This window comes from Mauremys reevesii, unplaced genomic scaffold (genome assembly GCF_016161935.1).
Source record: "Mauremys reevesii isolate NIE-2019 unplaced genomic scaffold, ASM1616193v1 Contig86, whole genome shotgun sequence".
In the NCBI taxonomy this organism is placed as follows: domain Eukaryota; kingdom Metazoa; phylum Chordata; order Testudines; family Geoemydidae; genus Mauremys; species Mauremys reevesii.
Window position 1 is genome coordinate 124038 of NW_024100902.1, and position 23195 is coordinate 147232.

At 56.1% G+C, this 23195-nt stretch overlaps 2 protein-coding genes across 2 annotated transcripts in view; both read right to left on the minus strand.

Annotated features, from left to right (window-relative positions):
* Positions 1-23195, minus strand: part of LOC120394975 (maestro heat-like repeat-containing protein family member 7) — a 174197-nt gene that overhangs the window by 105723 nt on the left and 45279 nt on the right. The gene's annotated exons all lie outside the window — the stretch shown is intronic.
* LOC120394973 (protein FAM170B-like) lies at positions 4609-6703 on the minus strand. The gene is made up of 2 exons (XM_039519140.1): positions 6200-6703; positions 4609-5507 (listed from the first exon to the last, which is right to left on the minus strand). The coding sequence occupies exons 1-2, from the start codon at positions 6267-6269 to the stop codon at positions 4609-4611; spliced, it is 969 nt and encodes a 322-aa protein (XP_039375074.1). The 5' UTR covers positions 6270-6703.

Sequence of the window (23195 nt, forward strand, 5' to 3'; positions counted from 1 at the left end):
TGCTGCAGGACCCCTCTTCGGGATACCAGGGCATTGACATTCTATTTCCTTAACAAAATCCTCTACATGCCGCAGCGTAACCGCTGGGCAACCGCTCCTCAATGAGCTTAAATAATTCCTTAGCATGAGCCTTTTGTGGCACTGATAAATCGCTCCCCATACTCACGAGTGGCTGTTTCCAGCGGGTGCACCTAGACTATTCCAGTCGGATGAGCAGGGGTCCTCGGGATCCGGTGAATCACGTCGGGGTCACCAGATGTTGGGATCAAGGAGACGCGGAGTCAAGAGGTTTGTTAAGCAGGCGTCCCGAGCTCTCTTGAGCTGGGTTTTTATTAGTAATTAGATCAAAGAGCATGAGATCATAGTTACTTGTAACATATTGATTGGTTCCCCCACAGCCATCTCCCTTTGTGCAATATATCATGAATGGTGAAGAGACTACGTGAGCTATTAGAGAGGCTACGTGCGCTATTGCCTAGTCTATGCTTAATCAATAACCTGAGCATTGCTTTACCTTAAGCCAGGAGTAAATGTAATAAACACGTGTGTGGTTTGCCAGCACAGCATGTTTTCACTACAGAGAGGGTCTGAACCAGAAGAGTTGCCTCATTCTACAGAAAGACTTCAAAGGTGAGTATTCTCGCTCTCTTTCTGATTCCACCATGTGCTCTCTAGCTTTGCCCTTTGCAGAGGGAGCTCTCTTTCTTGCCCTCTTCTTTCTTTTAACCTCTCTCTTTTTTTCTTAACCTACCCTGATACTGAATGCTTTTCTAGTTACTTTCTTACCCTGTGCTCACCAAACGGGCTCTGCCTGCTTCTCTCTCTCTCATTCTGATTTCACCATGTGCTCTATCTTTGCTCTTTGCACAGAGGGCTCTCTTTTCTTCTCCTGTTCTTTCTTTTAACCTCTCTCTTTTTTTCTTAAGCTACACTGGTATTGAATAGTTTAAATGCTTTTTTTATTCACTTTTTTACCCTGTGCTTACCAAACGGGCTCTGCCTTTCCCTTTTTAAACCTAGTTTTCAATATTATTTAATTTTTTCTTAACCCACCCTGACATTTCATACACCTTTTACATTTATCTCCAAATTTTCTATTCTCCAAACTCAGCCTTTACCATCATCTCTCCTTACTCAAACTCACTAAAAATCTCTCTTCTTTCAAACTAACTAACCCTTTAAAAACAAAAATCCTTCTATTCTGTCATAACCAGCCTCTTTTCTTCAATAACTTACCTCTCTTCTTTCAAATTTCCTTTTTTTCCACTAAACCTCACTCACTTTATTTTTTCCTCTTCACACTCTCTCACACTCTTCTTTCAACCTTTTTCTCTCCATGTACCCAAGCACAAACAAACACAACACTTCCCCTAGTCAAACACACACACACACTTTTTCAAAATGGCCAATGGCGCCACACTCTGGCGCCAACGGAAACGGGGTGGGAAGGCGTGACATGAGCCCTAAAAGGGGCGTGGAAACCTGTCAAAATTGCATGGTGATGAATACTAGCGAGTGAATTACTACCTGCTACCTCTCCTGCCAAGGGGCGTGAAGCTGCATTAATGAATGTTGGTGAAAGCCTTTCGTCCCCTCAGCTGAAGGGCAGGCGGGCGGGCGGCTGTGGCGTGTGGTGCACGGTGGGGAATGTTTTCCCTGCTCTACAGCTGGGATCTGAGCATGTCAAAGCTGCCTAGCAGATTTTTATGTCCCTCTCGCTCAATTGAGCACCTGACCGAGCTGGGCCAGGCGCTGAGGAGGACACGGGCCCTTTGCCTGGACTAAGACACGGGCTGGGGTTAAGGTCAGGTGGATCTAATGTGGCTCAGCTCAACCTGCTCCTAGTGAAGATGCAGGTCAGAGCTTTAGCTCCATTGTGGCTGGTGGAGTTGTGGGGTGGCCAGAAGCCAAGGCCGGACCTGGGACAGGTGAATCCAGCCCACGGGTGGGGTGCAGAGGAAACGGGTGGGGGAAGAGGAGCGGAGTTGTGGGGAGGGAGGAAGGGCGTTTGGGGGTGAGAGCAGGACAGGAGCTGGGCTCTGTGGCACAGTGAAGGGGAGAGGGGGATTTGGGGACTGGGGAGGAGGTGGGCTGGATGGGCTGGGGGGAGGGGCAGGTAGTGAGAGCCAGATGGGCTCCTAGAGGAGCGAGGGGTTTGGCTGTGGGGGGAGGCTGAGGACGTTGATTGTGTGGTGGGGAGAAGGGAGGGAGGGAGGGGTAATGGCAGGGGAGGGAATGAGGGGAATTGTGTGGGGTGGGGATGGGCTGGGTCCATCCAGTCGCCAACCACACTCCCCTTCCTCCCATACAGCCCCCTGAACCCCACCCACACCCCTTCCACCCATGCAGCCCCTGAACCCCTTCCACCCATCCAGCCCCGTGACCCCACCCCACCCCCTTCCTCCCATCCAGCCCCTGAACCCCACCCACACCCCTTCCTCCCATCCAGCCCCTGAACCCCACCCACACCCCCTTCCTCCCATCCAGCCCCTGAACCCAACCCCTTCCTCCCATTCAGCCCCTGAACCCCACCCACACTCCCTTCCTCCAATCCAGCCCCTGAACCCCACCCATCCCCTTCCTCCAATCCAGCCCCTGTCCCCACCCATCCCCTTCAACCCATCCAGCCCCTGAACCCCACACCCCTTCCTCCCATCCAGCCCCTGAACCCCACCCATCCCCTTCCTCCCATCCAGCCCCTGAACCCCACCCATCCCCCTTCCACCCATCAGGCCCCTGAACCCCACCCCACCCCCTTCCACCCATCCAGCCCCTGAACCCCACCCATCCCCTTCCACCCATCCAGCCCCTGAACCCCACCCCCACCCCTTCCTCCCATCCAGTCCCCTGAACCCCACCCCACCCCCTTCCTCCCATCCAGCCCCTGACCCCACCCATCCCCATCCTCCCATCCAGCCCCTGAACCCCACCCACACCCCTTCCACCCATCCAGCCCCTGAACCACACCTCCACCCCTTCCTCCCATCCAGCCCCTGAACCCAACCCCTTCCTCCCATTCAGCCCCTGAACCCCACCCACACCCCTTCCTCCCATCCAGCCCCTGACCCCACCCATCCCCGTTCCACCCATCCAGCCCCTGAACCCCACCCATGCCCCCTTCCTCCCATCCAGCCCCTGACCCCACCCATCCCCTTCCTCCCATTCAGCCCCTGAACCCCACCCATCCCCCTTCCTCCCATCCAGCCCCTGAACCCCACCCATCCCCTTCCTCCCATTCAGCCCCTGACCCCACCCATCCCCTTCCACCCATCCAGCCCCTGACCCCACCCTTCCCCTTCCTCCCATCCAGCCCCTGAACCCCACCCATCCCCTTCCTCCCATTCAGCCCCTGACCCCACCCATCCCCTTCCACCCATCCAGCCCCTGACCCCACCCTTCCCCTTCCACCCATCCAGCCTCCTGAACCCCACCCATCCCCTTCCACCCATCCAGCCCCTGACCCCACCCTTCCCCTTCCACCCATCCAGCCCCTGAACCCCACCCATCCCCTTCCTACCATCCAGCCCCTGAACCCCACCCCCACCCCCTTCCTCCCATCCAGCCCCTGTCCCCACCCCACCCCTTCCACCCATCCAGCCCCTGACCCCACCCACACCCCCCATCCAGCCCTCTGCCCTCACCCCCCTTCCTCCCACCCAGCCCTTGCCCACATTCGCCTCCTGACCTCCAGCCCCTTGCCCAGACCATGTAGCTCCCTGCCCTAGCTCACAAGCCCCTGAGACGCTCCGTGACCCCAGGGCATCCCCCCGCTCCGACGGGAACCCCCAAAGTAAGTCACTTAGCTGATGTCTGTGCCGGCGGCGCCTCCCAGCTCGCTGCTCTGTGGGGCAGAGGCCAGGGCTCAGCCTTCAGGGGCTGTGTGTTGTAGCCGCCCTGTGTGTCCATCTCTGGGGATGCTGCAGAGAGACGTCTTCCCATCACCTTCCTCCCGTCGATGGGCTGGAGTCCGTGTGCGTCTCTAAGGACGCGGATCTGCTACCGACCCTCCATCCCTCTGGGCGGCCGGCGGCCAAGGCTTTAGGCTGGGTCCTGGCAGGGGGAGGGCTGGCTGATGCCGTCAGTTCTTTCCCCGTCGCTGGTGGCTGGTCCGGGTCGGCCAGAGCCCTGTGGAGGGGTGGGGCCCGGCGTTGCTGTCTGGGGCTCTGTTTCCATCCGCAGGGCCTTGCTGCGGGAGCTGCGGGTTGCTCTTCCAGCCGGGCTGGGGGAGGGGAGGGAGCCCGGCAGCTCCGGTTCGGCCTGTTGGCCCCGGGGCGGGGGAGCCCGGGGCGGGTCTGGAGTGCTGGGCTGGGATGCAGTTGGCCTGGCGCTGCTGGAGCTGCCAGTTCTCAGCCCTGATGCTCATAGCGCTGGTCTTTCCCAAGCAGGGACCCGGGCGTGTCACGGTGAGGCCCAGAGCTCGTTGTCCTGGCCTCAGGTGGAGATCGGGTCTGGCTGGCAAGCCGGGAGCGGGCAGGGCTTCCTAGCCGGGGGCAGCGACTGGCGTGTGTGCCCCGGACCCGCTGCTGGCGGCACTCGCCACCCTGTGGCTTCAGGGGTCCTCTGGCAGAGTCGTTTCCGGTCTCAGCCAGCAGCTGGGCACGGCACGGCCTAGCCAGGCCTATTTGGCAGCCTTGCGTGGGCGCGTATCTGTCCCCACACTTGCTGCACTCCCGGACGCGTGGCTGGCGTCCCGGCCCCGCTGCCGTCTCCCTGGGACCTGTCTCTCGCCCTCAGCTGCCCCAGCACCCGGTAGTACACGCGGCAGCTGAAGCCTTCGCGCAGCCCCTGCTTAACATGGTGGGTCAGGGCCTCCAGGCTGGGAAAGACTCGGCAGCAGGCCAGACACCGCACGCCCTGCTCAATGGTGAGGAGCCACTCCGGGGGTGCTCCCGTCGGCTGCTGCGGCGCCTCCTCCGCCGGCCCCTCAACGCCGCACTCTGCCTCCGAGTCCACGTCCCCCAGCTCCGACTTGGTGTGGGAGCTGCTCAGGTCCGAGCCGGCAAAGCTTTCTCCGCCGATGTACTTGCTCTTAAAGATCCGAGGCCGCTTCCGAATGGCTTCAAAGCCGGCCCCGGTCTCCCAGGCCACTGAGACGCCGTTCACAGCCCGGACCTTCATATAATAAAGGGCCTTTTCTTCTGCCTCCTCCTCGGCCTCTCTGCCACCTGCCGAGCGCTTTCTCTTCTCGCCTGAGCCGGGAGACTCACATGGCGGCTGCGCACACGGGAGGTTGGAGGCCACGTGTTCCACGCCGCGGGTGGAGGAGTGGCTGGTGACAGATGTGACCACAGAGGTGTGCTGGCTTTGGTCCCTGGGGCCAGCAGGGGCAGAGCCCCCCTCCTCTGCTGTTTTCTCAAGACCAGGCTTTCCGGCAGAGACCCCCTCCACTGCTGTTTCCTCATGAACTGGGCTTGCGGCAGAGACCCCCTGTTCCGCTGTTTCATCAGGACCAGGGCTCCCGGCAGAGACGCCGTGATGAGGGGGCGACTCCCTTGATCTCTGCAACTCTGAAAGCAGAATGAAAGCCCAGGTCCTGCGGCCATCGCCCCCTGCGGTGAGTGCCCCACCCGCTCCCAGCCCTGTGTCCCAGGCCCAAAGGGGCCCCCCACGGGCAGGGGGAGGGGGTGGGGAAGGGGACTCACTGAGTGCGACTATCAGGGGAGCGCCCGGTCAGGGGTCCGACACGCTGCCCCCAGGGAAGGGCCAGAGCCCCCTCGCTGGGCACACTGGAAACTAGGCTGGACAGAGCCCTAGAGAACGTCCTGTCGGTGCCCATGCTGCCCTGGCCTGGGGGGATGGACACTCTGCCCCACTGGGCTGCCTCAGCCCTGACGTCTGTCACCCTGGCAGCCTGCGACCGGGCTGTGCCCATCTCCAGGGCCCCTGGCTTAGGCTCCTTACCCCAAGAGCACAGGACTCTTTGCACTGGCGTTTCTACATGGAAGAGCCATTTCGTGCCCCCAGATATGATCTCCTGTGTGTGTGTGTGTGTGTGTGTGTGTCCCTCTTCCTCTTTTCCACTGAACCATTTCGAGGGCTCTGTCTCTCCTCACGTGGGGAGTCTGTTTCCCCCACTGTGCCCTGGTGGGGGTCTCTGTTTCTTTCCTCCCCTTACCTCCCTGGGAGGCAGAGAGAGTTCGAGTTCCAACTTTACCAGGGACCCCGAGTGTCCTGTGGGCCCAGGGAATGTCCTGCTCACCTGACCCGTCCTGGGCAGCTCCAAGGTTCGTCTCTGGGGCCTCGGCAGGAAGCCCTTGGTTGTGCACCATGGTCCTGGCTCTGGGGACTCGGGCCAAGGCTGGTGCTTGTCACAGTCCTCGAAACCTGCTGGGGTCTCTGTCCCAGCACTAGCCAGAAAGTCCGGGTCTCTGCGGGGGAAGGGATGGCGGTTCTGGTCCAATTCTCCAGCTAAATCTCCAACTCTCACAGTGCAGGCAGCAGAGACAGGAGCACGACTGACCTGAGCCAACGGTTTGATCCAAGGGGCACCAAAATGTTGTGGTCTGAATAGCCCTGGAATGTTCTGCTCCAAACGGCATCCGGCTGTTTGGGTCCGAATGGCTCAGAAGTTCTGAGCTGGGTGAGGTCATTGCCAGCTGGGATGACAACGCCGAGTTCCGGGCCACCTGCTCTTGGGTCCGGCAGAGCCTCCTCGAGTCCCATCCAGGGAGGGCCGAGTTCATGACGTCCCAGCCAAACCACTCAGCTGGGTCTATGCTGCACAAGCCCGGGAGGCCCATCCGGGCTCCGATCAGGGAGGGTGGAGCCATATCAGCCTCTGGCTTTGCGCTGGCACAGACCGAAGAGCAGGACCATTCATATTAGTGTTGATTTGGGTTACGGTGGGGCCAAAAGGCCCAGTGAGTACCAGGGCCATTGCCGGGCGCTGCCCACGCCAGAGTGAGAGACGGTCCGTCTCCCGATGAGCTGCCAGTCTAAATGGACAAACAGAAACAGACACTGTCGGCAGCGGCCCCAGCACAGAGCTGCTCGGAGATGCTTCCCCCAGCCCCCGTTCTAATTCCCCAAACCACCACTCCCCTCTGCCCACGGGCCCCAGGCAGGCCTGCTCGCTGTGCTGCCGTTCACCCCACCCTGACCCCACAACTAGCGCTGCAGGCTCCAGGTGGGGAGGGGGAGATGGGGGGCACGTGTCCCCTGCTCAGGAGTGTCCAGTGGTGGCTCCTGGCTGCTTTTCTTCCTCCCCCTGGAGGCCTCTCAGACCCCCACCAGGATCTAGCTGCCCCCCAAGGAGACCCCAAATCAACAAAGGCCTCTCAAGGCTGAACTCATGCCAAGGTTTGGTGCTGTCTGTTCAAAGGGACACACCCCAGCCAGTGCCGTGTCACTGCCACCTGCACCCAACCCCACCCAGTCCGAGGGAGTGGATGGTGCAGGGTGGGGCTTCCCTCCCCCTGGAGTGTCCTGTTCTGGGAATGTTCCAATCTGGTCTCCCTGCCACCCACAGCACTCGCAGCACGCTGCCGCCTGAGGTCCCCCTCCTTCCTTTCCAGTTGGTAGTGGCCAAGGGAATGCTGGGAATTGTAGTTCTTTCCCTGCTCCAGGGCTGGCTCTATAGGCAGGGAGCTCACCAGGGAACTACAGCTCCCAGGGCCCCCTGTTGGTTCTCAGCTCCCATGCTGGATCCCTGCCGCCCCTGCAAATGGGCTGCCCCAAGCAGGTGCTTGCTTTGCTGGTGCTAGAGCCGCCCCTGCTTCCAGTCCTTGGCTCTGGGGTTCTCAGGCCTCCATCGTAGGTGGGCTCGTAAGGGGACACTGCCCAGAGGCTCTGTAGGAAGCAGAACTGGGTTTCCCCTCTTCTAAACCTTCCCTACACACTTGACACCTTATACAGGTGTAATGGGGGGGGGGGCGATAGGGGCACAAGCTTCCATTAACCCCTTCCTGCTCAGAGTGGCGTCTCTACACCCCCTCACATCAACGTTTATACATTAAAAAGATCTCCGTGTTTATAGGGCAATCTCATGATGTTGGGGCCAGCTCCTGAGTTTGGACCGCTGGGGGCTGGCCGTCCTGATCTCGCCGCCTTCTCTGACCACCGCCACAAGCGAAGGAGTTCTGAGTCACGGCAGCGGCTGGAAGGGAGAGAAGTGCATCTGCTGCCAGGATGTCAGTGGGTCAGAGAAGAGGGAGGGAAATGAATCATGGCCCCAGACAGTCAGGGTGGGGAACTCCCCTGAGAGAAGAGAGTTAAGATCTGGGACTGTTTCATCTGGAAAGGAGAAGTGTCAGGTGATGGCTGGGTACAATTTCTGAAGGGTAGGTGCAGTGGTGGCCAATTTCCCCTTTCCCACAGTTCGAGAACAAGAGATGTCCCAAGGACATTAAAAGGCAACTTATTTAAACCAGGCAAGAGGAAGCACCTTGGTACACAACACAGAACAAACCGTGGAACTCACTGCCACTAGCAATTATTGAGGCAAAGGGCCTGAGAGGTCTCAAAAAAGGATCAAGGGGGAGATTCTCCCCTGCTCCCCCCCCCCCGGAGCCCCTTCCCGTTGCACGAGAGGGCTGGAGCGGTGTGAAGCCCCACATCCAGCCGGAGCTGATTCCTCCTACACAGCCATGGGGCAGCCGACGCTAGCTGCACGCTTGTAAGGGGTGTGCTGGGGGAAGGTTGGGGTGGGACGGGCATGTCATGGGGCAGATTCTGAGCAGTTCTGTGACCCTTAGGGCACCCCAGGAGGCTGCTGTCACTTAGCCAGGCTCCCAGGGCTGGCTGGTAAAGCAAGGGCTGCCCCAGCCTGTGGAGCAGCTGAGGCTGGGGAGGGTGCAAAGGTGGCGTAAAGCCCCCTCCTCCCCATCCCCTGGGCTGTGAGCTCTGTGCTGCATCTCTTCTCCCAGCCCCCTGCGTGTCGAGCTGAGAACAGCATCGCAGACACACCAGCCCAAGGAACACTCCTGGGGCTGTCGGCCCCTGTGCGGTTCTGGATCAGTGGATGCCGGACGAGCAGGATCAATCTCTTCTGCGTCTGGGCTAGTATCAGCTGGGTCGGTAGCAGGGGGATATGGGCCTATCTGGGTACAGCAGGAGCTGGAGATGGAAGTTCTGGAGTGGGAGCCCTGCGCTGTGGGTGAATTCCCTGCTCTGCCAGCAACTCCCTCCATGACCTTGGCCCAGTCCCTTAGTCTCTCTGGCCTCAGGTCCCCGCTGAGAAATGGCATTAATGACACGTCATTTTCCCTCACTCCTTGCCTGATCGCTTAGAGTGAAGCTCTTCAGAGCAGGGGCTGCCTCTCCTCGTGTACGTGCAGCACCAGGCACACGGGGCCCTGATCTCTCCTGGGGCCTGCAGCTGTCCCTGGGCTCTGAGGAGGGATGATAGTGGGCTGGTGAGACCAGGAGCCTGCGGTGCTGTCGGAGAAGGTGGTGATGGCCAGTGGAGTGTTGTGTACAGCAGGAGCTGGGATGCCAGACCAGCCGCAGAGCAGATCTGTGTTGATCCGGCAAACCTGCCCTCCTAGGAATTAGGGAACCCGACACTGCGAGGCTGGATAGTCTGGAAGAGCCCATAACCCCAGTCAAGTCAATGGCAAGACGCCCACTGACGTCCCTGGGAACTGGCCTGGGGCTTTATAATCTGAGATCTCTGGGGCAGGGCTGTGTCTGGCAGAGGGCTGTGCGCATTCACAGCACTGTGTGCACACGTGTAACAATACTCCCCGTCCTTAGCTGGCCGTACTGCTGGGTCGCTGAGCAGGAGCAGGGACCAGCCATATGTGCTGGGATACTGAGCTCTGGATGGAGCAGCAGCCCCCGTTCCTATATCCTTATAGACTAGCCGTGCAACCTCCTAGCTCCATCTGTGGGGCCCATCGCCATAGCGATTCTCTGTCATTAATGAATTTCCCCCTTCTTGAAGCATAGCTGTGCCATTATCTCCACTTACAGATGGAAACTGAGGCACGGAGCGGCTGAGGGTATCTCTACTGTGCAGGTAGACACCTGCGGCCGGCCCCTGACAGCTGACTTGGGCTCGGGCTAAGGGGCTGTTTAACTGCACTGTAGACATGGGGGTCTAGGACCCCACAATTACACCCAAGCCCCACAAGCCCACGTCAGCTGGCAGGGGCCAGCTGTGAGTGTTTGTGTACAGAGTCGTCATATCCTGTGTGACTTGCCAAAGGTCACCTGTGGTAGAACGAGTGAATCAACCACCCCCTTCTCGCACCCTGAGGGGTTGGGGTGGGGGAGTCTCACTGTGGTGTCCTTTCTGTTTGTGGGTTTCCAAGATCAAAGGAGCGATTCTGCTCTCGGCTCCTCTCTTGCGGTTCCTCTGAGCGATCAGAAACTACCACATCCTGCCTGTGTCGCCCTCCTGCCCCAAGCCCCCGGAGATGCACACAGGAGCCCAGGGCTGTCATGTCTTGATCTGGGGGCTCTTCCCCACCCCCCGGCTCCCCCTTCTCCCACCCCATTTCTGTGCCATGCAGAACCATTGAGATCTTTGTGCTTCTTCTCTCTGCCGGCCCCAGGCCCAGCAGGCCAGGCTTGCCCGGGCCCATCACACCAGAAATTAAACCACGTGAACTGAGCTGGCTTTCAGGGCAGTTCCTGCTGGCAAGGTGTTGCAGTTTAGTCTGCCTGGCCAGTGCAGGTCAGCCACGAGCATCGTGGTGAAAAAGCTCCGTTATCTTGCCTGGGATCAATGTCAGACTGACAGGCCTATAATTACCTGGGTCAGCCTGTTAACTCTTTTAAAATATTGGCCCCATGTTAGCTTCCTTCAGCCATCGGATCTCATTCTGCCTTGGTCTGCTAGACTAAAAAGCCTCCCCATAGGGTCAAGTACCTCCTCCCTCTGTAGGTACTTATAGACCGAGATCAAGTGGCCACTTAACTCCTCTCTTCGGGGAGCTAAATAGATTCCTTGAGTCCAGCTGAGCACCTTGGCCACAAGGCCTCCGCCCTGGCTGAAGGGAGGGGATCTGAGGGATCTCGGGAGCACCCATAACTGTCGCACACAGACGCTCAGACAAGGAGAGTGGAGTGAAGAGAGGGGAGAAGAGGGAAAGGGAAAGGAAGGGATAAAACAATAGGGCGAGAAGTATAGGGAGGGGGAGAGAGGCTTGTTGCTGGGAACACCTCTCTGGGGGGACAGGGACCCTGATGGGTTCCCCAGGCCTCTGATCCCGTTATCTGAGAGATGTGAGCCATGAGCTGTCCCTGCTGCATGCGGGCAGAGCTCACCAGAGGGGCCAGGTGTCTGGCAGTTCTGCTCCCCTGAGCAGCAGGCAGAGCCAGGCAGCCCTAGGCCCAGCCACAGCCCCCAGAAGGCAGCACAAAGCGCAGCTGGATTCAGCCTCAGGCCACCGCCTCCGGCAGACGGTGCGTCAGAGTGAGGGCAGGTGGGTGCCGCCAGCGGGAGCAGAGGAATTCACAGCGACCGGCTACATCAGCCTAGTGAGTATGGTGAGGCCTCCCTGGCCTAGCCGCCGACATCATTATAGCAGGGCAGGGGGTGGAGCCTCAGCTGGCTACCAAACCGGCCCCTGGTTGTCCTGGACTCTTGGGAGCCCAGACTGTGAGTGAGGAAATTGGGGGGCCCTGAACTGAGAGGGGGAGGCCAAAAACGGCACCAACCACTCAGGGTCCAATTGTTTGGTTCTGTGACTTGTGCACCGTGAGGTAACCGGGGGTGCGAGGCGTTAAAGTGTAACTATTTGTCTCAGGTCAGCCTGGCCTGTCCCTTTTCTCCGGTCCCCTCCATAAAGTTTGTTTGTTTAAACCTCTGTGCTTGCAAGAGGGGACGGATTTGCCTAGCAAAGGCACCTGGCTTATAGGTTCCCGCATTATGGGGTGGGGTCTTGAGCCAAAAAAGGAAGAAATCGTAGGGAGTCCCCTAAAATAAGGACCCGGCCCTAGTTGCTGCTGGCGCGATTGGCAGCGGTTACATTTTGCCCTCTGCATTGGATATGGGACTTCCCATGGGAGGCTCTTTGTGCCTGAATGCAGCCTTGTATTCAGACCTGCCCCGCTACTGTGATCATCTTTGTACAAAACACGCCTCAGGAGGTATCATTTGAAAACTAATCACTAGGGATGTCAAGTAATTGCAGTGAACTCACACGATTAACTAAAAAAATTAATTGTGATTAAAAAAAATAATCACGCTTAATCAGTTTTAATCAGATTGTTAAACAGTAGAAACCAATTGAAATGTATTCAATATTTTGGATGTTTTCTACATTTTCAATATATTGATTTCAATTACAACACAGGATACAAAGTGTAAAGTACTCACTTGATATTATTGTTATTACAAATCTTTGCACCGTAAAAATGATAAAAGAAATAATATTTTTCAGTTCACTCATTCAAGTACCATAATGCAATCTCTTTACTGTGAAAGTGCAACTTACAAATGTAGATTTTTTTTTTGCTACGTAACTGGACACAAACATAAAACAATGTAAAACTTTAGAGCCTAAAAAGTCCACTCAGTCCTACTTCTTGTTCAGCCAGTCGCACAGACAAACAAATTATTTACGTTTATGGGAGATGATGCTGCCCGCTTCTTGTTTACAGTGTCACCTGAAAGTGAGAACAGATGTTCGCATGCCACTTTTGTAGCCAGCATTGCAAGGTATTTACAATATTTATATCTTAAGCTGTTTGTGTAAGCCTTTGTTTTGTTTTCCCCTCACCCTCCTTTCCCAACAGCAGTTACGTTAAACATTACATTTTAGCGTGTTAGAAAAGTTCCCATTCGCATGCTTATCTTTGGCCTTGTCGGCCCAGGCGCATGTAGACTTTCCCCCTTTCTATCAGTACTGCTTTTGCTAGTTTGAGTGAAGCTACAGCTGTTAGCTATTTGCTAGAAAAGCTGACTGTTACACATTTTGCTTTTAGGCTGTTAACATTTAGGTTGGTTGAAGTTCACAAGATGGAGTTGCTTTGGCTCACGTAGACCCAGAGCAGGGGGGCTTCATTGACACTCGTGGTCTTCCACCCCCCCGAGTTACCTAGATTTATGCCTAGTGACACCAACAGTGGGGTTTCCCTCCCCCTGGAGTGTCCTGTTTTGTGAATGTTCAAATCTGGTCTCCCTGCCATCCACAGCACTCACAGCACGCTGCCGCCTGAGGTCCCCTCCTTCCTTTCCAGTTGGTAGTGGCCAAGGGAATGCTGGGAAATGTAGTTCTTTCCCTGCTCCAGGGCTGGCTCTATAGGCAGGGAGCTAACCAGGGAACTACAGCTCCCAGAGCCCCCTGTTGGTCCTCAGCTCCCATGCCGCCCCTGCAAATGGGCTGCCCCAAGCAGGTGCTTGCTTTGCTGGTGCCTAGAGCCGCCCCTGCTCCGGTGTCTCCCTTCCCAGCGATGAGCCGGCGCCGGCACTTCTGTGCGAGGGAATCTCGCCTTCCACCCCACTGTGACCCTGGCTCTCCAGCCCACAGCACCATTGTTCCCCAGCAGGTCCAGCAGGTTTGGCCCCATCTATAGAGGGTCACTGTTAATTTCTTATTCTTTCACTACAGCTCTTATCTGTTATCGTTACAAAAAAAAACCCTATTCAAACAAACAAAAAGACCCCAGAATCTCTCCCTATTCTCCTGATTTTGACTGCCCTATTGCAGCCATGACTTGGTCTTTATTTAAAAACATTTTACATTTTATAAAGAATCAAGTTACCCCTTAAGGGTTAAATGCTAAATCCCAAAGCCAAACAACACTAATTACCTGTGTCTTGCAAAAAGGTTTATCTGTTTTGAAACTTTAAATTAAAAGAGTCAAATGAATTTTTAGTGTCATTAAAAACAAAAACAAAACCAATATATCTTACACCTACAAAATGAGAGTTTTACAAACCAGATGTGCTGGTTTAGATTCTTAGAACTTTATGTATTTTCCACAGACAAATAGAGACATACACATTTTCTTTTCCTTAACATTCCTTTACACTGCTTTGTTTTTACATAGCTGTATATATATTTGGATTATTTACAGGCATTCTTCTGGAAAAGGGCCCATTTTCCCTTCAGAATGGCTGCAAAGAAACCAAGCATTCTCTCTCTTTAACATGGTCCCTTTTAACATTTTCACAAAGTTTAATTGCTTAATTCTCTCCAGCCTCTGTAGAGTTAACTTTTCACTCTCTTTCCTTAAATCACTGGATCTCCCAAAATGACACCTTTATCACCTCAGATTTCACCATTTTAAGTATTGTTCCAGGGGTTCATGCCTGCACTTACTGCTTTTCTTACTGCCAACACTATGCCCTTAGGGCTTCCAACCTGTTTTTCAGTTTCTTTATCTGTTGCTTGCCTGCTTTTCTGGGCCCGATCCTGCTTTTTTTTCCAATGAACCATTTGTGAGTGATACTGTGGTCACTTCACAATTTTGAAAGAAATGTTTAAGGAAAGGGACCAGGAAGGGTGGGGGCTAGTTGAGGAGCTCACCCTCTTTGCTGAATTGGTAGTGGAACACTAAAGAATCAGTTTTTGAAGCAGACAACAAAGGGGAACAGAACAAGAAGCTTTTGTCCTTTTACAATGAGACGGGAGTATTAAAGGGGTTGGATCGATCCGGGGTGGAGGGTTTTTGAGAACGGGGTAAAGGGGAGCACTCAGTCTGGTGGTGGGAGAGGAGGCTTTTAATAAAGATTTTAACTTATTATTTGAATATTTGAGAGAGATGAGTTTTGATTTTGTCCAGCTACGATTTGCCTCTTCCCCCACTGAATGAAACAATTAACTCTTTCTCTTTAGCCAATTTAGTTTCGTTGGGCCAGTTTTGTTTTTAAGACGCTCACTGTCTTTTTGTTCCATTTTTTTAACAGTGGCTACTGTTTTTTGGGTTTGGATCCCTGAGTTACCATAGATTTTTCCCAGAAATTTAGAGTCCGGACCCCATCCTAAATATATAAATGAGCCCAGCGTGTTCGTTTAGGAACTGTCGACTTAGGCGTCTGGTTATACACAGGAGGACTTCACACACACACACAAGAAGAAGAGGGTTTTTCTTCGAGCTCTTTGCCGCGATGCCATACAAAAGGAACAAAGGGGGCCCAACATTCCCCTTCCTTTGCTTTTTCACCAGGGACCAGGGGTTTTGAGGTGAGCAACAACTGCACAGCAGATTCCACTCACTCAGACCGCAGGGACAGGGGGACTTGTTGGCTTGCGGCCGATCCTGACAGAGATGGCACCTCTCACACAGAGGGGTGACAGGATGACGGAGACAGGACAGTCCTCAGTCCCCCTCAGTCACACAAAACAGAAATAATTACCTGACCAGATTCCTGATGTCAGATCCCAGGATGATCCCTGAGAGAAGAGAGGGAACCAACCAGAGGAGAGCCAAAGGGTTCTTATGCACACTGTCACTGGCTGTGCGCTCCTGGTGGGGGACCGCTCGAGCCAAATGCTGCCCACCGCTGCCACGGCCGTCCAACAAAAAACAGTCAGTAATCTCACAGCCCCAGTGAAGCTGTGTGGTTGCCGTTGCTGTAGAACCTCCAAATTGTCAAAGTTAGACTCAAGACTCAGTTTGTCAGACCACTCTGTTTTATTAGCACAGCGCTCTGCTAATAACACCCAGATAATGTGAGACCCATGCAAGACACCAACTATCTTATTTATACAGATAAAAGGGTGAGAACTTAACAAGATAACAAAGGAAGCAGAAGCAGATAAGTTTACCTGGGCTAGGCATGCATATCTTATTTTCTTATTAACTATTACCGATCTTCTGTTAATGTTTCGCCATTAGCACCATTGTTTATGCCTAATGTTTCTTTTCCTGGCACCTGTATTTCAACATTTCTTATTTCTGCTTAAAGGTACATACAACATTTCTTTAATCCATTCTTATTTTTACAATATAATTCATTCTACTTTCACAGCTTGCAGCTCCTCCCTGCTTGGGTCTGTAAATGGCCCTGGCCAGTCCTCGGCTCCCTCGGGTCAGCAGCAGCCTTCCAGCTTGGGAGCTCACAGGAGGCATCTGGCTCCTCTGGCGGCTGCCTCCCAGCTGAGTTCTCCAGCCATCTTTTGTACTTCCGCTCTCCTGTACGTGCCAGCTCCAGGGGCTTGCTGCCTGCCAAAAACCTGGCGAGGAGGGGACGCTCTGGATGGGGTAGTCCAGAGCACTCAGCGTCAGCCTAACTCTGCTCCCATGGCGAGCGGGAGGGAAGGCGCCGTTCTGTTGACCTCAGTGGGAGCAGAAGGAGGCCAGTGCTGAGCACATCTGCATATGCCACCCAGTGTGAGAAATGCCACGAGCCCCCCCAGGACTCATAGCCTGCAGCCGTACTGCTGGGCAGCTCGCCAGCCGTGGAGACTGGAATTCCAGGTGCCCGGTCCAGACCGCACCCCCCACCGATGTGCCTCATGCGAAGGTGCAAATCCTGGAACAGCCCTGGCTGAAAGCACAATGCCACTTAATCACAGGAATAAGGAGCAGCCTTGTAATGTACAATCAAAGGGGAAGCACATTCCCATAAACTATATATGCCGCACCCCTTCTGCGGGGCAGTAACTCATAGCACACCCCCCGGCGTACCCCTGCTATTGTCTGTAGCTGGGGGCGTTCGCCTCTTAGAACGATGGTGAAATTGACCAGTGGGGATGTAAGTTACATATCTGAGCTGCCTCCCTGGAATGGCTGTGGGCACTGCATGTACCCCTAGCGTGGCACCCAGGGGCCCTGTTCCCTTACCTGCTTCTGGGTGGCTGGGTGCAGGGAAATCCACCCTAACGGACACTGGAGACAATTTTGCTCAGCCCTGTTTCTGCATAATTTGCAGTATTTTGTCTCTGCCAGGCTCTCTTCTCCCTCATGACCACCCTTGTCCTCTCCCAGCCGTACAGGCCATGCAGCTCCCTTCGCAGCACTGGCTGTGGTACCCTCCTGGAGCTGGGCCTCATTCTGTCTCATCTGCTACCATGTGTGCTGCAGCGGCAGGGCTGACTAAGGCAGTGGCATAGCCAGGTTCTAAAATCAGGGGGAGCCAACACATAAAAAAAGGTGCCACACGACATATTAAATTACACCTCTACCTCGATATAACACGACCCGATATAACACGAATTCGGATATAACGGGACAAAGCAGTGCTCCGGAGGGCTGTGCACGCACCTGGTGGGACAGCCCCTCTCATCTTTCCTGAGGGGGCTGTTCTGCAATCTGTGGCCCCTGGAAGCAGGCAGCACACAGGAATGGGGGGGGGCACAGTCCCCCACATAAGAGAGACAATCGGACAGAGGTGGGCAGGGTCTGTTGGGGGTTCGCATGGGGCAGAGGGGGTTGGGGGCTGCACTGGGAGGCTCTCCAATGCAGCACCTAGCCACGCTGACTCTATGCATCATGAGGCACTCGGAAAAAAGGAGGCAGCAAGAGAGAGAGAGGCCGACAAGGAGTGCCCTTCCCCTCCCAGCTGGGTCTGTGAGTCCCTGATCTCACAGATCTCAGCACTGCAGGCACCCAGCCCCCAAGTACTGGGCTGCAGTGCAAGTTAGAGGGGCTGATACAGAGAAGTCAGGACAAGTCAGAGCACTTCCCATGTCATGATGAAAACTCACTCCCGGAAAGCTGGATGAGGTAATATGGCGGGGGGCGGAGGGGAATATATATCAAGGTGGGTGAGGTAATATCTTTTATTGGACCAGCTTCTGTTGGTGAGAGAGAAGCTTTTGAGCTTTCACAGAACTCTTCTTCAGGAAGAAGAAAACTCCATGAAAGCTCCAAAGCTTCGCTCTCCCTCTCTCTCTCTCTCTCACCAACAAAAGTTGCTCCAATAAAAGATATTACCTGACCCACCTTGTGGCTCTAATTTCCTGGGAACAACAGGGCTACACCAACCCAGCATACAAAAATGCAAGATTCACATGAACAGCACAGAGTGACCACCATCACACCAGGACACTATTTTCACGATTCATCTTAGCATAATGTCATCATCACACCAAGCACATCTGCACAATGAGATAAATATAGCCACATGTGCATGCCAAACATTCACAGTACAAGCACACTGGTATCCACACAGCAGGATAGTAGTGTCAGTTTAGCTCTCAGTCTGAGTCCATCCCCACTAAACTAAGTCCAAAGTTTCAGCTAAACACAGGGCACCTGCAAATAGCTGTACTAACAGCAGGATCTACACTGGCACAATAGGAGGAGTTGCATGTAAGGGCACTAATTCCCAATCCCAGTATAAGGCAGACAGCCATCCTACCAGCAGCCTCTCACCTGCCACAGTGCCACAAGAAGCAGGTAGGAGAAGGAGCTGGGGCGTCTCAGCTGCTCAGCCCCTTGCTCCAGGAGCATTTCCCCTCACTGATTGGCTGGTGGCCAAAAACCAGCTAATCAGCAAGCACTCGCACTCCCCTAGCTAGCTACCCTACTGCCCCTGCCCTGGCTGAACAGCTGATGGCTTGTGGGCAGGTGTCCCTGCCCCCTAGAGGGGGCATGCCCTGACTGACCCCCTTCTTTCCCAAGGCCCCAGCCTCTCTCCTCCCCAGGAGCCCAGCTTGCTGGAGCTCAGTTCTTTCCCTCTCCCGCCATTCCCTAGCTGATTAGCTGTTTGTCTCCCTCCTGCTGGGAGACAGCTAATCGGCAAGGCAGGGAGGGAGCAGGGTTTATGCAGCACACTAGGGGAAGCCAGCAAAGCCTGCCTGCAGGAGCCTAGCTTGCTGGAGTTCAGTTCTTCTCTTCCTCCTCGCCCGGGATCAGCTGTCTCCCTCCTGCTGGGAGACACAGCTGATGGGTGCAGGCGGTATGCAGCAAGCTGGGGGAAGCCAGGCAGGCCAAGCTTCAGAGTGGAGCATGGGCCCTGCCCCTGGTGCCATGGTAACCTCGCCTCAGGCATGGCTTTTTTGAAAATGTGCTGAGGGGAAGCAGCTGCTTCCCCTGCACCCCACTAGCTACACTACTGGACTAAGGTCTAGTACTCCACGGCTCACCCCTTTCAGGCCCTGGATTAGCTGTTAGCACTGCAGAGCCAGAGTGCTAGCCCGTTCCCTCTAATCCCTGGTGACAGGGCACAGTGTCCACTTCAGTGTCCGACTCCTTTAGCCCCCAAAGCCTTGGGGGAAGCCTGTGGTTCTGAGGGGTCCCATCCCTCATGCTCCGCAGGACCCTTCTGAGGGCCCTGCTCTGCAGCCCTTATGTTGGGCAGGGCCATGTGGCTCAGCGGGAGACTTCGCTTCACAGTGCTCTCCAGCATAAGGATTACGGACCTGGGGTGGTGCTACTTGGAAGGCGGATTCTCATTAGCAACGGGATGTCCTGGCACTGACCTTCTCCCACGACCCTACTTCCTTCCTGGTCCTTTACACTCAGCCCTTCCACCTCCCGCTGACCCCTTTTTAAGGTACGATCCCCCAAAGAACACAAGCGGCAGATTTCTCTCTGAGCTGACTGGTGTCATCACATGGTCAGTGTCTCCCATGCCACCACCCCCTTCAGCCCTAACAACAAAGTCGCTTGCTTTAAGATTTCAAGGCAAAGTTTCTCTCCAGGGAGAGCTGGGTTGCGGGACCCAGGGGAGTAGGACAAATGGCCTTCATCGGTGGCCTCTTCAAAGGCAGTGGGCCAATGGCACTGGGACTGACCCAGAGCAGGGCTTGTTCCACCCCTCCCTGCCATACCCCAAAGTTCCACCAGCGATTCTTCTGGTGCCCAGCCCTGCAACTCTCAGCTGCATTGTCCCATGCCTCACCCTGTTCGTCCAGGGACGACTCCACCTTACGCTACAGCCCTGCTTTGCCCTGGGACAATGCCCAGCCTGGGGTGTTGTCTGTCTGCGTGATCCCCACCAGGCGCAGGAAGGAACACTGCTTTACATTAAGGTTCTTTTGGTGATGGGCTAACCCTACCCCTGTCCTGCATTTTGAGTGTGAACAGCTGTAGATGGAAACTGAGACGGTAGAGATGGAGCAGGACTAACCATGGCCACTTAGTCTAGCCCTCACCCTGTGTCTGTCCTGTACAAGTGTTGCAAACAGCAAGTGCCTTTTCTTGCCTGATATGATTTTGGAGATGTCAGCATTTTCTCGCCTTTCTCCCTGTATGAGTTGTGGGATCCAGTGGAGCGGTCTGTGTTCTGTGTACAGGACAAGATGTGTATATATTTTATATCTTGCTATATTACTGTAAACACAGTTATTTAATAAATAAAATGAATAAAAGCATTAAAATACATCAAAATACATCAAAATGAAACAGAGGATTGTTATGTACAAGGGCGGAGGAGGCTGCATGTGAGTATGTAAACGTGGGTGTCCTGGGCTCAGCCCTCCCAGGGAGGAGGAGCCAAACCGGCCCGTTACACTGAGCAACGATACACGAGTCAATTAGGGCTCAGGCCTTCTGTTGCAAGGCTGAGCAACAATATGCAACAGTTTGGGGAAGCCCAGGCCCTCTGTTGCAGGGGCGGGGCAGCGACACAAAGAGTTCAAGCAAGCCCAGGCCCTCTGGTGCAGGGGCGGGGCAGCGACACAAAGAGTTCAAGAAGGCCCAGGCCCTTTGCTGCAGGGGCTGAGCAACAGTACAAATAGTTCAGCAGGCCCAGGCCCTTTGGTGCAGGGACTGGGCAGCAAACAGTCTAGGAGGCTCAGGCCCTTTGGGGCAGGGGCTGAGCACTGGGGTGAGGGGGAAAACTGCCACCCATCAGTGGGGTGGCAGGGGGGACGCAGGCCCATTCACTCCATTGCGTCCCGGCCCGGGGCCCTAGGCAGCGGCTACCACGGCTGACGGTCAGTGGGGATCCTGACCGCAACACACTGACATGGGTATGGGTTGATCTGCAGCATGACTACTAATTGTCGGGTGATACCACCCACTGTTAGTCGGGCTCGAGCGCTCGGGTAGGGCCGGATGTCTTCATGAATGCACTGCAGATGGATCGGCTTCAAACGGGGGTCGACCGGGGGTCCCAGAGCCTGGCGCACCAACGTCTGGCCGCACCCAGAGTCAATCAAAGCCTGCGTGGCTTGGTCCCCAACCATCACTGGGACCGTGAGTTTGGGGACCTGTGGTAATCGGGTCCGGCCGGCTCCTGCGTAGACCTACCCAAAGCTACAGTCCATTTCGGGGCAGTCCCGTTGTAGGTGCCCCGCCTTCCCGCATCCAAAGCAGGGACCGAGCTCGGGACACCCGCTCCGAGGGAGGGCCACTCGGGTACTTCGGGGGGGCTCCGACGGGCCCTCTGGGCCCCCTGATTGAAGGCCGGGGTTGCCAGCCGGGAAGCCGCGTCTGAGCGCTGGGTCTGGGACCCCAGCCGGGATTCTGATCCGTGGCCTGGACCTCGCTGGCTGGGCAGGTTGGTCGGCTTCTTCTCATTATGGGGCATTCGGGACCGGAGGTAGGTGGCCGGAAGGTGGGTCCTATGGAGGCTTCCGCAGCCAGGAAGCCTTCCATCAGCGAGACGGCATCAGCCAGGGTTGCCGGCCGGTGTCGGAGTACCCAGGCCCTTCCCCGGGCCAGCAGGGTATGGACAAATTATTCCAAGACAACCTGCTCAGTGACCTCCTCCGCCGTCCTGACCTCTGGTTGCAGCCACCGGCGGCAGGCCTACTTCAAGGTCTGGACCACGGGGACGGGCGCCTGCAGGGTAGGTCTGGCGCCAGAACCGCTGTCTAAAGGTCTCTGGGCTGACATCCAAAGTGTCCAGGATCGCAGCTTTTACTCGGTCATAGTCTCTGGCCTCTTCTGTCGCCAGTCCGCAGTAGGCTGCTTGGGCCGTCCCAATCAAATACGGGGCCAAAAGAGTGGCCCATTGGTCTCGGGCCCACCCCACGACAAGGGCCACATGCTCAGACATGACCAAGAAGGCCTCGGGGTCGTCGTCCGGGCCCATCTTGGTCAGGCGCAGGGGGGCAGCCGAACATGTCCCCCCCCCAGTGCCCTCCCCCGCTGGCCAGTCGGCGGGGCGGGGTGTGGGGCCCATGAGGTGCTGCAGCTGGTTCCCCAGCTGCTGTACTAGCTGCTGCTGCTGCTCCAGCTGAGCTGCGTGCTGCTGCTGCTGTTGCTGGAGCTGGGCGGCATCTCCTTGCTGCTGTTGCTCCAGCTGGGCGGCATGCTGCTGCTGCTGCTGGGCTGCCTGCTGCCGCTCCTGGCTCTCCACCAGCAGCTGGAACAGCCGTTGCATATCCATGTTCCTGGCTAGGAAGGGGGTGAATCACCACTCACCTATCGGCCCCTTCTCACAGAGGCAAGGGTTCGACTCCCCACTTCTGGTACCAACTGTAAACGTGGGTGTCCGGGACTCAACCCTCCCAGGGGAGGAGGGGAGCCACACCGGCCCGTTACACTGAGCAACAATACACGAGTCAATTAGGGCTCAGGCCTTCTGTTGCAAGGCTGAGCAACAATATGCAACAGTTTGGGGAGGCCCAGACCCTCTTTTGCAAGGGCTGGGCCACAACACAAAGAGTTCAAGCAAGCCCAGGCCCTCTGGTGCAGGGGCGGGGCAGCGACACAAAGAGTTCAAGAAGGCCCAGGCCCTTTGCTGCAGGGGCTGAGCAACAGTACAAATAGTTCAGCAGGCCCAGGCCCTTTGGTGCAGGGGCTGAGCAGCAAACAGTCTAGGAGGCTCAGGCCCTTTGGGGCAGGGGCTGAGCACTGGGGTGAGGGGGAAAACTGCCACCCATCAGTGGGGTGGCAGGGGGGACGCAGGCCCATTCACTCCACTGCGTCCCGACCCGGGGTCCTAGGCAGCGGCTACCACGGCTGACGGTCAGTGGGGATCCTCACCGCAACACACTGACATGGGTATGGGTTGATCTGCAGCCTGACTAGGGTCAGCTGCCCCCGGGCCACTTCCAATTTCTCCCTCTGGGCCTACCTGGTCCGCGGCGTCCACTCCCGGGAAGTCCCACAGCATGGGCTACTCGCAGCCCGGGTGGGGGGTAGATCCGGCAGTTCCTCGGGGAAGTCCGGCCAGTGCTGCTCCGGGGGTTTCTCGGGGTAACAACAGCGGAGAGGGGAAGTCTCTGGTGGCTCCTCGTCGTAGGTGGTGCGGGGAAGCTCCGGCGGGTCCTCCCGGTAGCGAGTGAGGGGAAGCTCCGGCCAGTCCGGGCAACTGCTCTGGGCCCCAGTGTCTTCCCAGTCACGAGCTTCCTCGGGCAGGTTTGCTCCCGGCGGTGGCTGGGCTCTGACTGAGCTCGGATGGCCGGCTTTTATACTTCTGGGTCACCGCCTGACCCTCTGAGGGGCGGGCTCACTGTTCT

Bases quoted from the DNA above. Each gene is read 5' to 3' on its own strand.
- LOC120394973 (XM_039519140.1), bottom strand. From the start codon at position 6,269: ATGGTGCACAACCAAGGGCTTCCTGCCGAGGCCCCAGAGACGAACCTT. The intron at 5,508-6,199 runs GTGAGCAGGACA...TTCTGCTTTCAG, and splicing joins AGCTGCCCAGGACGGGTCAG to AGTTGCAGAGATCAAGGGAG.